Genomic DNA, 16,942 nt, shown 5'->3' with positions numbered 1-16,942 from the left:
ACCAAGCTTCTGCCCCCCGCAGGAGAGAGCGGGGGGCGGAGAAGAGTGGGCCTGGTCGGGGCCCCCCTGGAGTGTGGGCCTGGCTCCATGGTAAATCCGCTACTGTTAGAAACACACACAACATAGCTAAAATTATTTTACAAGTAAGAGTATTCTAAAGGTTAGAAGCCACACAAGTAAAGATTGAAGTGTGAATTTGAAGTCAGAAGATAGCTTTGGTTACTCACACGCACAGTGTAATATTCCAAGGGAGACAGATCTAAGGATATTTCTCTCACAGGCAGATAATTCTCACGCACACATGCAAAAGCAGCACAGCTGGAGGGCATGAGTGTAAGGATTTGTCTACACTGGCACTTGGTCGGCAAAACTTTTTGTTGTTCAGGGGTGTTAAAAAAACACGACAAAAGTTTTACCGACGAAAAGCACCAGTGTGAACAGCACTTTGTTGGCAGGAGCACTCTCCTGCCTACAAACAGGAGCTCTCCTGCTGACAAACAGCAGCTACACTGCATGCCTTTTAGCAACACGGCTGTAGCAGCACAGTCGTGTCGCTAAAAGCCTCATAGTGTAGCCACAGCCTAAGATACAGGCATGAGCAGAACAGTGATTGACAAAGTTGCTAGTTCCCAGTAGCACTTAAAGTTAGGAATTGAGTTGAAACAAGACAACAAAAGAAAATTAACCATCAAGCAATGGATTTCCTCAAAGCTGGGATAACACAGTAAGCACAGCTGAGATTTAGTTATATCCTCGCCAAACCAAAGATTTAAAGGGTAGCGCTTTTAGGCAGTAAGACAGATAATTAATAAGACAATTTAAGTGAGCTCAGCACTACACAGACAAGGTGTGAACAGTAACTGGCAGTTACAGGTGCAAGCAGGCAGTTTAAATCAGCACCACATCAGTTTCAGTTAAAAAGTTGTCACATTCAAATGCTAAAACTTAGTCCGGTGATGTTCTTAGGAGAATTTTCCTCACTGTTTTGTGTGGACTTAGGCAGCTTCTGAATACACTTACTAGACCAGGCCCCACCGCATCTACCTTCCTTGGTTTGTCAATCACAAACAGAGATAGGTTCCTATGCCCTTGGGAGGGGTGAGGTTAACACACATCCCTCTGGTCATCATCTCCCATTGGCTAGCTTAGGCAGCGCCTGACCTAGCATGCTGGCTTTTGTGAATCTCATTCTAAGGCACCTATCTCTCCTCATTCATTGTAGAGAGGGAGCCGGTGCTCCTAACTCAGGCTTCGTTGATCCCTGTGTTGTTCCTGTGATTTTCTAGGTGCCAAAAAATGTAGTCTCTGCAATAGTGAGTGTCACAGCGCCTAAGTCCCTCAGTGGATACCAGCCTAAAAAGCTATCAAGAGTTAATGCGAAGTCACAGCATATAAGATAAGGATGATTCTAAGTATACAAGACCAAATTTCAATAGAGAAGGTCAATGGAAGCATCTGGAAAATTATAATAAAATCCCATCACAATTTGGAAGTCTCATCTCAGACTCTTGTTCTACACAGCTTTGCTCCAGGAAGGTCATTTCATTTTCTGCTTTATAACTACACCATGTCCTCATTACATGGCCACTCCCACCAGGTCTGGCCTGACCCTCTGAAATTTGTGGGAATTGGCAAAGGTGTTATTCACTTAGCCCTTCCCCAGCCAGGGCAATTCTTGGTTTTGTGATCTCTGGATTCCCTTATGTGTTATGAGGTCTGAGCTGTGCCGCAAGCCTTTCCCACAGTCAGGGCATTTATAAGGATCCCTGATGTCGTTGAAAGTGTGAGATATGACTGAAGCCTTTCCCACAGTCAATACACTCATAGGGTCTTTCTCCACTGTGGATTCTCTTACGTTTAGTAAGGACTGAGCTTACAGTGAAGCTTTCCCCATATTCTGGGCATTAAAAGGGTTTCTCCCCTGTGTGGATTCTCTGGTGAGGAACAAGGACTGACCTCTGACAGAAGCTTTTCCCGCAGTCAGGGCAGTTATAGAGTTTCTCTCCAGTGTGGATTCTGAAGCTTTTCCCACACTCAGCACATTTGAAGGGTTTCTCTCCCGTGTGGATTCTCTGATGTTCAATAAGGACTGAGCTATGACGGAAGCTTTTCCCGCAATCGGGGCAGTTATAGGGTCGCTCTCCTGTGTGGGTTCTCTGATGTGATAGAAGCTGTGAATTCTGACTGAAGCTTTTCCCACAGTCAATACACTCATAGGGTCTTTCTCCACTGTGGATTCTCCTATGTTTAGTGAGGGTTGAGCTCACAGTGAAGCTTTTCCCACATTCTGGGCATTGAAAGGGTTTCTCCCCTGTGTGGACTCTCTGGTGAGTAACAAGGACTGATCTCTGACGGAAGCTTTTCCCGCAGTCAGAGCAGTTATAGGGTTTTTCTCCTGTGTGGATTCTCTGATGCGATAGGAGGCGTGAGATCCGGCTGAAGCTTTTCCCACACTCATTGCACTTGTAGGGTTTCTCTCCTGTGTGGATACTCTGATGTTGAGTAAAAGTTGAGTTGTGACTGAAGCTTTTCCCACAGTCAGGGCAGTTATAGGGTTTCTCTCCTGTGTGAATTCTCTGATGTGTTAGGAAGTGTGAGATGTGACTGAAGCTTTTCCCACACTCTTTGCATTTGTAGGGTTTCTCTCCCGTGTGGATTCTCTGATGTTGAATAAGGGTTGAGCTTTCACTGAAGCTTTTCCCACAGTCAGGGCAGTTATAGGGTTTCTCTCCTGTGTGGGTTCTCTGATGTGATAGGAGGTGAGAGAACCGACTGAAGCTTTTCCCGCACTCATTGCATTTGTAGGGTTTCTCTCCCGTGTGGATTCTCTGATGTTCAATGAGGACTGATCTATGACGGAAGCTTTTCCCGCAATCGGGGCAGTTATAGGGTCTCTCTCCTGTGTGGGTTCTCTGATGAGATAGAAGCTGTGAATTCTCACTGAAGCTTTTCCCACACATAAGGCATTCATAGGGTCGCTTTCCCGTGTGGATTCTCTGATGTTTAATAAGGTGGAACCTCTGACGGAAGCTTTTCCCACACTCTAGACACTCATAGGGTCTCTCTCCCGTGTGCAGTGTATGATGTTTACTAAGGGCTGAGGTCTGTCTGAAGCTTTTCCCACAGTCGAGACACTTGTAGGGTCTCTCTCCTGTGTGGATTCTCTGGTGTCTAATAAGGGCTGATCTGTATTGGAAGCTTTTCCTACAGTCACCACATGTGTAGGGTCTTTCTCCAGTGGGGATTCTCTGTTGAACAGTTTCTTTGATTTTCCTAATTCCTCTGGATTTACCCTGTCTCTCCGCTGAGTGGTTTCCTTGCTCTGTCTCTGGCTCACTCTGACCCTCATGGTTTTCTCCCTCCTCAGGACTCTGGGAAATATCCCCTTCAGCTCTTCCCGATACTGTCCCCTGTGGTTCCACTTGCTCAGGACCTTCCTGCTCAGGATTCTCCTCCTCAATCTCACTCACCATCCCATCATCTGCTGGGACAAAGAGAGAATCCAGACAGGAGTCAGTCCCTGTGCCGGGGGGGATGGGAACCTCAGAAAGGGGAACAGAAAAGGGGGGAACAAACCAAAGTAATTGTTGAGCAGATAAAAAAAAAATCGGGGCTGAATCCTACCTACTCTCCCTCCAAACCTTTCCCAAGAAGAGAGAGGCGGGGACCCATCCTTCCTCCACATCCTCTGAATATAGATGAAGGCAGGGGCTAAAGGGTCAGACACACTTGATAACAATTCATGATTGATGTTTGCCAGGAGGATAGAATATTTGGTTTCTGAATCAGTTTTGCACAATCCTCACCTGTGTGGGTGTTTCTCGGGATCTCTCTTTCCTTGTATCCATGGAGATCAGGGAGCCACGGCTCCTCTCCTTGATCCAGCCAGGAGATGATGTCAGGTTTGAAAATCAGAAATCCTGCTTGTGGGGCAAAGAAACTTGTTCATTAAGATCAGTTCTGTTACTCCTTCCAGATCCAGGATCTGAGCAGGAAAGTGCAGAGAGGCTCCCTGCTCTCCCCTCCCATCCCCTCCAGGGTCTGGACTATAAACCATACAAGATCTGATCTGGAGCAAGGATTCACTACCTCTGTCTAGGAAACTGCCCTAACTTATTCCCCTTGGGAGCTGAGCAGAGTTGCTACCCTCTCTAGCTATCTGAGATACAACCACTCTCCCATCACTGACAACTACACCCCCTCTCCTGCCACACCTACCTCTCCCCAACACAAGACAGAACATGAAGATGTTGGTGCACCAACTCACCAACATCATGAGGAGGGATAATATTCTGGGGTGTATTAACAGGAGTGTTGTATGTAAGACACAGGACATAATTGTCCTGCTCTACTCAGCACTGAGGAGGGCTCAGTTTGAGAACTGTGTCCAATTCTGAGTACCACACACTAGGAAAGATGTGGAAAAACTAGAGAGAGTACAGAGGAGAGCAACAAAAATGATAAAAGATTTCAAAAATACGAGTTATAAGGAAAGGTTAAAAAACATGTACATGTTTAGTCTTGAGAAAAAAAAGACTGAGGGGGGATCCACCTGATTACAGTCTTCAAATATATTAAAAGCTGATAAAAAGAGGATGGTGATGAATTGAGGTAAGACTAGAAGTAATAGATTTAACTTGCAGCGAGGGAGATTTAGGTCAGATATTAGGAAAAAACCTTTCTACCTAGAAGGGTAGTTTAGGTCTGGAATAGGCTTCCAAGGGAGGTTGTGCAATCCCCATTGCTGGAGGCTTTAAAAAAATGGTTCCATGAACACGTCAGGGATAATGCAGGTTTACTTGGTCCTGCCTCACTTCTTGAGGTCCCTTTCAGCCCTACATTTCTATGATTCTATATTAGTTAGACATAGAGCTCTTTCATCTGGAGACTGTGTTTCACTAGGTGTCCCCATGCAGCACCTTGCATAATGGGGCAGTGGTCCCTGACTAGTCCAATCCCCTGTGCTGAGGCGGGACCAAATAAACCTACTCAATCTCTAACAGGTGTTTGTCCACCCTGTTCTTAAAAACGTTCAGTGACAGGGATTCTAGAACCTGCCTCGATAACTGTTCTAGTGCTTAAATATCCTTACAGTTAGAGAGTTTTTCCTAATAGCCAACCTAAATCTCAGTTGCTGCACATTAAGCCAATTACTTCTTCTGCTATCTTCAGTGCACATAGAGAACAACTGATCACTATCCTTTTTACAACACCCAGTAACATGTTTGAAGACTATTATAAGGTCTCCCTTCAGTCCTTTTTTCTCACAACTAAACATCCCCAGTTATTGTAACCTTTTCTCATAGCTAACGTTTTCTAAATCTTTTATCACTTTTGTCACTATCCTCTGCACTCTGTCCTATTTAAATAAATAAAATAATGGAGATATCTTATCTCCTAGAACTGGAAGGGACCTTGAAAGGTCATCGAGTCCAGCCCCCTGCCTTCACTAGCAGGACCAAGTACTGATTTTGCCCCAGATCCCTAAGTGGCCCCCTCAAAGATTGAGCTCACAACCCTGGGTTTAGCAGGCCAATGCTCAAACCACTAAGCTATCCCTCCTGTCCAGATCTTTCTTAAAGTGTGGTGTTTAAAGCTGGATACAGTATGTCACCTGAGGCCATAGCAGTGCCAAGTAGACAAAAGACAACTACCTCCTGTGTCTTACACACAACGTCTCTGTTTATACATGCCAGAATTATATTAAACTGTTTCACAAGTAGGCAGGAGCAGTGCGTGGAGCCACATGCCCCCCCCACCCCGTGCTGGCTGCTTCTGGGAGCAGCATGGGGCCATGGCAGGCAGGGAGCCTACCACTGAGTGGGAGCTGCCCGAGGTAAGTGCCACCCGGCAGGAGCCCGCACCGCAACCCCTAGCCCTGAGCCCCCTCCCGGAACTAGCAACCCATATGCCCTCCTGCACCTGAACCCCCTCCCGCACTCCAAACCCCTGCCCTAGCCCTAACCTCCCCTCCTGGAGCCAGCACCCCATACCCCCTCCTGCACCCCTACACTCTGCCCCAGCCTGGGGCCCCCTCCTGCACCCAAACTCCCTCCCAGAGCTTTCACCCCTCAACCCCTCCCGCACCCCAACCCCCTGCCCCAGCCCTAACCCCCCCCCAGAGCCAGCACCCTATACCCCCTCCCGTAACACAACACTCTGCCTCAGACTGGAGCCCCCTTCTGCACCCAAACTCCCTCCCAGAGCTCGCATCCTGTACCCCAATACTCTGCCCCAGCCAGGAACTCCCTCCTGTACCCAAACTCCCTCCCTGGGCTTGCACCCCTCCTGCACTCCAACCCTCTGCCTCAGGCTCAGCCTAGAGCCCCCTCCCACCCTCCAAACTCCTCGGCCTCAGCCCACAGCCCACACCCCCTCCCGAACCCCAACCCCCTGCCCCAGCATGGTCAAAGTGAGTGAGGGTGGGGGAGAGTGAGCGATAAAAGGAGTGCAGGATGGAGTGAGTGCGGCGGGGCTTTGGAGAAGGGGCAGGGCCTCGGGGAAGGAGCGGGGTAGATCCTGGGTCACACTTAAATTCAAAAAGTGATCTTGTGCGTAAAAAGGATGGCGATCACTGATCTAGACTATATTCCCTAGGTTGCATATGATAGTGGGATTGTGTCAAATCCTTACTAAAATCAAGCTAAATCATGTCTAGTGCTACTTCCCTATGCACTAGGAGAGTAACCTTGTCAAAGAAATAAATTAGTTTGTTTTAGCTTGATTTGTACTTGACAGATCTATGTTAGCTATTCCTTATAACCCTGCTATCCTCTAGGTATTTACAAATTGATTGTTTAAAATATTGTTTCAGTATCTATCCAGGTATCAAAGTTCAGCTGACTTGTGAATAATTCTCTGGGTCCTCTTTGTTCCCCTTTTAAAAATAGGAAGTCAGTTTCACTTTCTCCAGTCCACTGGGACCTAACCTATTCTACATGAGTTCTCAAAAATAATTGCTAATGTTTTCTGAGATTACCTCAGCTAGTTCCTTAAGTATCCTAGGGTACATATGGTCAGGCCCTGCCAACTTGAATACCTCTAACTTTACTAAACATTCTTCAGCTTATTCTTTCCCTATTCTAACTTGTGTTCCTTCCTCCTTCTTGTTAATACTAGTAGTGTTAAGCATCTGATCATAATTATCTTTAGTGAAAACTGAAGTAAAATAGGCATTAAAGAGCTCAGTCTTCTTGATGGTATTCATTGTTAGCTATCCTTCCCTGCTAAATAGTGGGCCTACACTTTCCTTCATCTTTTTCTTGTTCCTAATATAGTTATAGAACCTCTTCTTATTTCCTTTTATGTCCGTTGCTACGTGCAACTAATTTTGTGCCCCCCAGCCTCTCATTTTTTCCTCAACATGCTTCTCCTGTTCTTCAATAATCATCCTTAGTAATTTATCCATTTTTCTACTTTTTGTTGGATTGCTTTTTGATTTTCAGGTCAGTAAAAAAGCTCCATATTCAGCCATATTGACCTCTTACTATTCTTCCTATCTTTCATTTGCACTGGGGGTCTTTCTTGTTGTGCCTTAAATATTCTCTCTCAGATACTGCCAGCTCTTCTTAACTCCTTCTTCCCCTTAAATATTCTTCCTCTGGGACCATACCTACTACTTCTCTGAGTTTGCTAAAGTCTGCTTTTCTGAAGTCCATGATGCAGGCATGCAGGATCATATGCCCCCCAGATTTGCTGCTTGGCTTGTACTGAGCATGCTCAAATGGACTGAGGGAGGCAGCGGGGGCCAGGATGGATACGGGGCCAAGGGAGGCAGCAGGGGCGATGGGGGATGGATGTGGGGCTGAGGAAGGCAGCAGGGCCAGGGGCTATGGGGGGATGGATGCGGGGCCGAGGGAGGCAGTGGGGGCCAGGGACGATGGGGAAGGGTGTTGAGCCACACTGCTGAATGGCTGGATCTGGGGGTTGGTGCTTGAAGCCCTGGGACCAGAGCCGTGGCCAGAGTTGGAGCCTGGGGGCTGTGCGGCTGGATCTGAGTCAGCACCTGCTGCTACGTGGCCAGAACCATGGTTCAGCACCCAAAGCACTGTGGCTGGAGCCCGGGACCGGAGCCAGGAGCTGCACCACATGGCCAGAGCCAGGGTCAGCACCCGAAGCCACGCTGCTGGAGGCTGGAGCTGCCACTGGAGCCTGCTGCCCAACCATCCCAGGGCTAAATCCCATGCTCCACCACCTCCCTTTGTTCCTCCAGTGTTGTGCCCCACCTGTCTGCAGAGATGGTGCAGGGTGTTGCATCCAGAAACAACAGGGAGGGAGGGATAAGTGCCACTGCTTTGACACACACACCCCATCACCACCCAGGAAACTGTCATGGAAAGTGAAAAGTGGCTGGTGGCCGCATTTGAGAAACATTGGACTAGAGAACCTCACCCAGAGATTCCTAATCAAGCCCATATCTTGTTGTTAAGCTAGACTCTATTTCTTAGAGAGCAACATCCATGGCTCGATTAAAGACTCCAAGTGATGGAGAGTACACCACAACTCTAGGTAATTTCTCCAATAGTTCACTCGCCTCAACATTTGCACCTTGTGACTGGCCTGAATTTGTCCAGCTCCAGGTTTCAGTCACTGGATTTCATTCTGACTTTGTCTGCTAGATTAAGGAGCCCTCTGCTGTCAGACATTTTCTCCCCATGTAGGTATCTTTGGGCTCTGTTCAATACACCTCTTAACCTTCTCCTGGATAAACTAAATAGACTGAGCTCCTTTAGTCGCTCACTCTAAGGTAGATTTTCCAGACCTCGAATCATTCTTGTGGCACTTTTGTAAGCCCCTTTCCAATTCTTGGAGTGTGGACACCAGAACTGGACACACCGTCCACTAATAGTTTCCTAATGCCTCAAACAGAAGTAAAGCCAGGTTGGCTGGCTCATCGGGAATAAAGGCTAAAGGCCAGGCTTCTTTCACTCAGCTGGTAAACCATCCACTTTGCAGTGAAAATGAAGGCTATGTCACTTGAGTGCTAATAGTCCTTCAAATCCTTCCCACAATGTCCCCCTGTGCTCATAAGGACAGAGAGTCCTCCCCCGATTCAATGAAAACGAATCATAGGGCGTCTCAGCTCCCTGCAGTGCTAAGAACCATGGGATGAGCCCCCAGAAGTTATAGGGACATATACAAGTTGAGTGCAGCACCAGTGAGGACACTGTAACTTGCGGAGTGCTAGGCTAACCCCAGTGCTTAGACCCAGGTGTCGATCACCCAGGTTAAATCTGCACTGACGACATATCCTGAGTTTCTCTCAGGCAATGTCCATTCCCACACACAGCCAGTAACCTCCTGGATTGGACACAGGCATCAAACACCAGACCTGCCCCCATCCCCAGCCCTGTCAGGCCGCTCCCTACTTCAGGCACAAACCAGAACTGTCCCTTTAGGAAGGATTGCTGAGCTTCACTTCACTTCAGTTACCCCATGAACCACAGACCCAGAGAGGCAGAGGAGATGCTCTATTCCCATCTGGGCTCAAACGCAGACACACTGTCCTGCTAATCTATGAAGCAGCAGTTACCATCACACTCCACCCCCAGAAATTCATGAAAACTCTACCCAAGCAAGAGGCCAAGGAGCACAAAGATGTATTAGCTACAGCAGGGTGGAGAAAGCTGGTGATAGGTTACACACGAGCAAAAAGAGACTTCAGAACAAGGAATTTTTGTACCCCTTACACCAGTGCTGCTGCTGCAGGAGGCCGAGATTATTAGTGACAGAAGCACAGTGAAACTCAGATTGAAATCACGGTCCATTGTGTTATCAATGTACTTATGTGGCCCCTCATACCATAGTAACTGAGCACTTCACAGTATTTAAAGTAGTTATCCTCAGACCTCTGTGACATAGGGATGAGCTATAATAAATATTGTACAGATAGGCAACTGTGGCAGACAGTCCAAGTGACATACACAAGCCACTGTGGCAGTCAGAGCAAGAAATTAAACCCAGGTTTTGGAGTTTGCTGTCAGAGCCCTAACCACTGGCCCATCGTCTCTCTCAAAATAGGCACCAGACATTCACATAGTGAGAGACAGGCCTTACCCCAAACAGCTGTCAATCTAAAAACACAAAACAGACAGAGAGTGGATTTTTTTCTGCATTTCACAGAGGGGAAAAGGAGGACTAGGAAAATAAAGCTGGGACTTTTAAAGGGGCCCAGACACCGAAGGAAAAAGATTGGATGTCTAATTCTCTAGGGCCCCTTTGAAAATCACAGACTAAGGCCTGGTCTACACTATGAGTTTAATTCGAATTTAGCAGCGTTAAATCGAATTAACCCTGCACCCATCCACACAACGAAGCCATTTCCCCGACGAGTGGAGTAGCGCCGAAATCGATATTGTCATTTCGAATTAGGGTTAGTGTGGCCGCAATTCGATGGTATTGGCCTCCGGGAGCTATCCCACAGTGCACCATTGTGACCGCTCTGGACAGCAATCTGAACTCGGATGCACTGGCCAGGTAGACAGGAAAAGCCCCGCGAACATTTGAATTTCATTTCCTGTTTGCCCAGCACAGGAGAGCACAGGTGACCACAGAGAGCTCATCAGCACAGGTAACCATGCAGGCCAATAATCGAAAAAGAGCACTAGCATGGACCGTACGGGAGGTACTGGATCTGATCGCTATATGGGGAGAGGATTCAGTGCTAGCAGAACTTGGTTCGAAAAGACGAAATGTCAAAACTTTTGAAAAAATCTCCAAGGGCATGATGGAGAGAGGCCACAATAGGGACTCAGAGCAGTGCCGCGTGAAACTCAAGGAGCTCAGACAAGCCTATCAGAAAACAAAGGAGGCAAACGGTCGCTCCGGGTCAGAGCCGCAGACATGCTGCTTCTATGCTGAGCTGCATGCAATTCTAGGGGGGGCCGCCACCACTACCCCACCTCTGACCGTGGATTCCGAGGCGGGGGTAATCTCATCAGCCACACCTGAGGATTCTGCGGACGGGGAAGAGGAGGAAGAGGAGGACGACGACGAGCTTGCGGAGAGCACTCCATTCTCCCCAACAGCCAGGATCTTTTTCTCAGCCTGACTAAAGTACCCTCCCAAGCCTCCCAAGCCAGTACCCAAGACCATGACCCCATGGAAGGGACCTCAGGTGAGTTTACCTTTTAAAATATAAAACATGGTTTAAAAGCAAGCGTTTTTTAATGATTAATTTGCCCTGAGGACTTCGGATTCATTCGCGGCCAATACTGCTACTGGAAAAGTCTGTTAACGTGTCTGGGGATGGAGCGGAAATCCTCCAGGGACATCTCCATGAAGCTCTCCTGGAGGTACTCCAAAAGCCTTTGCAGAAGGTTTCTGGGCAGTGCAGCCTTATTCCGTCCTCCATGGTAGGACACTTGACCACGCCATGCTAGTAGCAAGTAATCTGGTATCATTGCATGACAAAGCCTGGCAGCGTATGGTCCCAGTGTTTGCTGGCATTCAAGCAACATCTGTTCTTTATCTCGCTGTGTAATCCTCAGGAGAGTGATATCGCTCATGGTAACCTGGTTGAAATACGGGAATTTAATTAAGGGGACAGAGGTGGCCCTTCCTACTGGGCTGTTTGCCTGTGGCTGAAAAGAAATCCTTCCCTGTAGTAAGCCAAGCGCGGGGGGGGGGGGGGGAGAGGGGAGGGGAATTGGCGCTGAGCTTTTCACGTGTCGCTAGCAGGGATCTTCCCTGATACCAGCCACGCGGTGGGGGGAGGGATAAAGCGATCATCCCAGAGAATTGGATGGGGGCGGGGTTAGTTTGTTTTCTGCTGCAGAAGGTTAACAGGAAAACCGCAGCACTCAACGAGCTTTGCTTGATATGTTGGAAAGGAGGGTGCAGAAGCCGAAAGACAATGGCTTACCATGGCCGCATGCAAGCCGAATTCTGTTGCCCGGACCTGCGTCTGTGATCTCTAGCAGCAAAGCCACACGCACTCAATATTAAGAGGCAAAATGCGACATTGCACAGAAATCACATGTGCTATGTAATGTGAATAGTGTTGTTCACCGTGAAAGAGTATAAACATTGTTCTGTAAAATGTATCTTTTTAAAAAATTCTCTTTTTTCCCTCCCTCCAGCAGCTGCAAATTTTTCAAGCCTCCCTCCTCCGTCCCGAAGGCTATCTCAGATAAGGCGTCGGAAAAAGAGGATGCGAGACGAGATGTTCGCGGAAATCATGGAATCCACCCGCAATGAAAGAGCTCATCTGAATGAGTGGAAGGACACGGTTTCAAAGTATAGGAAAGATGCCAGTGAACGTGAGGACAGGAGGGACCAACGTGAGGACATGAGGGACCAACGTGAGGAGAGGAGAGACGCTCGAGATGAGAGGTGGCAGCAGGAAGATCAGAGGAGGCAGGATGCAATGCTGGGGCTGCTGCGTGAGCAAACAGACATGCTCCGGAGTCTGGTGGAGCTTCAGAACGGCAGCAGGATCACAGACTGCCGCTGCAGCCCCTGTATAACCACCCTCCCCCCCTCACCATGTTCCATAGCCTCCTCACCCAGACGTGTAAGAACGCGCACCCTCCCATTCCATCCCAGTAGACAGCCCAAGCAAAAGGCTGTCATTATTTTAACCTTTTTTTAGTGGCCTTTTTCTTCCCTCCGATCCTCCTCCCAAACCCCACCCGGGCTACCTTCTCAGTCCTCTCCCTCTTTTTATAATCAATTAATAAAGAATACATGATTTTTAAACGATAGTGACTTTATTTCCTTTGAAAGCAAGCTGTGATCGAAGGGGGAGGGTGGGTTGCCTACAGAGAATGAGTCAATAAAGGGGGCGGGTTTTCATCAAGGAGAAACAAACAGAACTTTCACACGGTAGCCTGGCCAGTCATGAAACTGGTTTTCAAAGCTTCTCTGATGCACCGCGCTTCCTGGGTGCTCTTCTAATCGCCCTGGTGTCTGGCTGCGCGTAATCAGCAGCCAGGCAATTTGCCTCAGCCTCCCACCCCGCCATAAAGGCTCCCCCTTACTCTCACAGAGATTGTGGAGCACACAGCAAGCAGCAATAACAATGGGGATATTGGTTTGGCTGAGGTCTGAGCGAGTCAGTAAAGTGCACCAACGACCTTTTAAACGGCCAAATACACATTCCACCACCATTCTGCACTTGCTCAGCCTGTAGTTGAACAGCTCCTGACTCCTGTCCAGGCTGCCTGTGTATGGCTTCATGAGCCATGGCATTAAGGGGTAGGCTGGGTCCCCAAGGATAATGATAGGCATTTCAACATCCCCAACAGTTATTTTCTGGTCCGGGAAGTAAGTCCTTTGCTGCAGCCATTTAAACAGAGTAGTGTTCCTGAAGACGCAAGCGTCATGAACCCTTCCTGGCCAGCCCACGTTGATGTTGGTGAAACGTCCCCTGTGATCCACCAGTGCTTGCAGCACCATTGAAAAGTAACCCTTGCGGTTTATGTACTGGGTACCCTGGTGTTCCGGTGCCAAGATAGGTATATGGGTTCCATCTATCGCCCCACCACAGTTAGGGAATCCCATTGCAGCAAAGCCATCCACTATGGCCTGCACATTTCCCAGAGTCACTACCTTTCGTAGCAGCAGTTCAATGATTGCTTTGGCTACTTGCATGACAGCAGCCCCCACAGTAGATTTGCCCACTCCAAATTGATTCCCGACTGACCGGTAGCTGTCTGGTGTTGCAAGCTTCCACAGGGCTATTGCCACTCACTTCTCAATTGTGAGGGCTGCTCTCATCCTGGTATTCTGGCGCTTCAGGGCAGGGGAAAGCAAGTCACAAAGTTCCATGGAAGTGCCCTTACGCATGCGAAAGTTTCGCAGCCACTGGGAATCGTCCCACACCTGCAACACTATGCGGTCCCACCAGTCTGTGCTTGTTTCCCGGGCCCAGAATCGGCATTCCACGGATAGAACCTGCCCCATCAACAACATGATCTCCAAAGCGCCGGGACCCGTGGTTTGAGAGAAGTCTGTGTCCATGTCCATGTCCTCATCACTCTCGTCGCCGCGCTGCCGTCGCCGCCTCCTCCTTGCCTCGTTTTTCTGGTCCTGGTTCAGCATAAACTGCACGATAATGCGCGAGGTGTTTACAATGTTCATGACTGCTGTCTTGAGCTGAGCGGGCTCCATGCTTGCCGTGGTATGGCGTCTGCTGTGTTCACCCAGGAAAAAAGGCACGAAACGGTTGTCTGCCGTTGCTTTCATGGAGGGAGGGGTGAGGCTGTACCCAGAACAACCTGCGACAATGTTTTTTGCCCCATCAGGCACTGGGATCTCAACCCAGAATTCCAATGGGCGAGGGAGACTGCGGGAACTATGGGATAGCTATGGGATAACTACCCACAGTGCAACGCTCCGGAAATCGACGCTAGCCCCGGTACATGGACGCACACCGCCGAATTAATGTGCTTAGTGTGGCCTCATACATTCAACTTTATACAATCTGTTTCCAAAATTCGAATTCTGCAAATTTGGATTAATCCCATAGTGTAGACATACCCTTAGTGAATTACAAGAGGTCAGACAGGGAGGCTGTGGAAGAGCCTGGAATTGAATCCAGGTCTCCTGAGTCACAGGGCAGAGCCTGAAACACAAGAGCCCTCCTCGCTTTTTTCTACTATAGTGACATATCCCACAGAACACTCCTAGACCATAAATTACGTCATTAACCCTCACTGAGCCCCAGAACCCAGCCCCTCTCACTACCAGGAACCATCACTTCACAGAGACCAACCACAGCCAGGAAGAGACACTAGGAACAATGCCCTCCTTCCAGGAGTTTGGCACATTGGCACAAGAGGGAGCCCTTAGTGAAGGCACTAACAACAGCCAGACCCAATCCCAGATCCATGACACTGGACTAGGGGTCCTCACAACACATTTTTGGTAGCCTCAGAATGCGGCCACCAACTCTTGCTGGTGGCTGCTCTGACAATTTTCCCTAAAATACTTAATTAACTTTAAGAAAAACAAATAAATATGCACATGCACATGTCCAAATCATTGTAATTTATTTATGTAGGAGTTTTTTTGCAGACTCAATAATAAAAATGTACAGTTGTCTCTATTCTTTACTGGACCTAAACAGAATAGAAACACAAATAAGGTGCTTTGCATGTTCTTGTCTTTTTTGTTGTTGTTTCTTTTGGGGGTTTTTTTGGTTGGTTTTCTTTAGATTTACTAGCTAGTAAGTCTGCTGCTGTGAAAAGTGATACTTGTATATTAACATCACTTTTCACGGCCTCACAGCTAGCTACTAAGTCTGCTGTGAAAAGTGATATTAAAAAACAAATACAAATACACCTCTACCCCTATATAACGCGACCTAATATAACATGAATTCGGATATAATGCGGTAAAGCAGTGCTCCGGGGGGGGCGGGGCTGCGCACTCCGGTGGATCAAAGCAAGTTCGATATAACGTGATAAGATTTTTTGGCTCCCGAGGACAGCGTTATATCGAGGTAGAGGTGTATCCCTTTTCACAACAGATTTACTCAGCCCTGGCAAGCCCAGGAACAAATTAAATCCTGGACGGAGTCGTGGGTAGGGAGGTGCCAGGGGCAATGGGGAGGGGGAGGGGGCAGTGAGTCCAGGGGATGGCGCCTGAAGTCCCAGGACTGAAGTCTGACCCCAGCACCTCCAGGAAGATGGGAACTCACTGGCTGCCTGCTCCTCCAGTGTTTGTCTCTCCAAGAGGCTGTGGCTGCACTAGAAGCGCACTATATATGCTGCTGTAGTGTGTCTGGTGAAGACGCTCTATGCCGACAGGAGAGCGCTCTCCCAGTGGCATAATTACTCCACCTCCAAGAGAGGCAGAAGCTATGTTGGCCAGAGAGCGTCTCCCACCAACATAGCACTGGCGTGGACAGCAGTTAGGTCAGTGTAACTTGCGTCGCTCAGGGGATGTCTTTTTCGCACACCCTGAGCGACATAAGTTAAATTGACTTAAGCGGTAGCATAGACCTGCCGTAAGTGTATTTGAAAATCTGGCCACTGGGGACTTAGGCAAGAGCCAAGTCATGAGACACTTGTCCATCTGGGAGATGGCAGAGGGCTCAGAGGCCCCAGAAGTTGGAACTTGCCTTGGGAAGGGGGAGTAGAGAGTGAATTTGTCGCACTTGAAAACCTTGGTTATGGGAAGAGTAGCATCATCATCATGTCCCTGAATCTTCTGTTCTGTGGGAGTGGATGTGGGAGGGAGAGTCTATCACACACAGGAGCTAGGGGCTGATCCTCCTGATATCTGGGGGACCAATGAAGACTCCTGCACAGAAACCAGCCCCGGTGCTTTAGAGACACCTGCAGCATCTACTTCCCAAGGGGTTATACATCCTTACCCAGCGAAGTCACAGTCTCATAATTCTCCCGCATGACGTCCCTGTAGAGGGCTCTCTGACCCAGGTCCAGCAGAGCCCATTCTTCCTCAGAGAAATACACAGCCACCTCCTCGAAGGTCACCAGCTCCACTGCAGTCATTTCCCTTCCCTGTCTCTGGAGGGCATGGGACAACCTGGAGCAAAACTTGGGTGTTATTCTGCAGCCTGTCAGCATGAGAAGGGTGCCGGGGGAGGTTTCAGTTCCCCCCAGTTCTTTCCCTGCTGACAGACATTCTAGACTCCGCCATTCTGGGGAAATACTTGAGCCAAGATATTAAAAAAACCCTCTAAAGTTAGATTGCAAATTCCTATGGTCTGGGATTCAAATTGCTGACCAGCAAACTGTAGCTTCTGAAAGTGATGTGTGTTTATGTTCAAGAGAAAGGTGCCAAAATGTAACTAGAACAGGGGTTTGGGGGCCTAAATTTAGGCTTGACAATAATGAGGCCAGGTAAATTGTGGGCAAAGTGAAGTGAGACAGTTCAGAAGCTGGTTCTTCATTCAACTTTCAGAAATAAATTCACCCGAGAGCGAGACTGTCCACTGTAAAGATCAACATAGGAACTGCCAGAGTGGTAGAAG

General features: G+C 48.4%; 2 protein-coding genes across 2 annotated transcripts in view; one reads left to right on the top strand and one right to left on the bottom strand.

The window, feature by feature from the left end:
- LOC112108532 (zinc finger protein 135-like) overlaps nt 1–16,942 on the top strand; it is a 361,705-nt gene that overhangs the window by 181,751 nt on the left and 163,012 nt on the right. The gene's annotated exons all lie outside the window — the stretch shown is intronic.
- Nucleotides 473–16,878, bottom strand: LOC115271127 (zinc finger protein 883-like). Its single transcript, XM_026654492.2, has 3 exons — nt 16,322–16,878; nt 3,807–3,923; nt 473–3,484 (listed from the first exon to the last, which is right to left on the bottom strand). The coding sequence occupies exons 1-3, from the start codon at nt 16,533–16,535 to the stop codon at nt 1,905–1,907; spliced, it is 1,911 nt and encodes a 636-aa protein (XP_026510277.1). The 5' UTR covers nt 16,536–16,878; the 3' UTR covers nt 473–1,904.

This window comes from Terrapene carolina, unplaced genomic scaffold (assembly GCF_002925995.2).
Source record: "Terrapene carolina triunguis isolate 2854851 unplaced genomic scaffold, T_m_triunguis-2.0 Scaffold192, whole genome shotgun sequence".
NCBI classification, from domain to species: domain Eukaryota; kingdom Metazoa; phylum Chordata; order Testudines; family Emydidae; genus Terrapene; species Terrapene triunguis.
The sequence above is the reverse complement of the archived record's forward strand: the minus strand, read 5'-3'. Positions and strand labels throughout refer to the sequence as shown.

Coding starts and splice junctions, on each gene's coding strand:
- LOC115271127 (XM_026654492.2), bottom strand. CDS start 16,535: ATGCTGACAGGCTGCAGAATAACACCCAAGTTTTGCTCCAGGTTGTCC. Junction 3,924..16,321: donor TGAGACTGTGACTTCGCTGG/GTAAGGATGTAT, acceptor TTGCCCCACAAG/CAGGATTTCTGATTTTCAAA. Junction 3,485..3,806: donor CCCGAGAAACACCCACACAG/GTGAGGATTGTG, acceptor TCTTTGTCCCAG/CAGATGATGGGATGGTGAGT.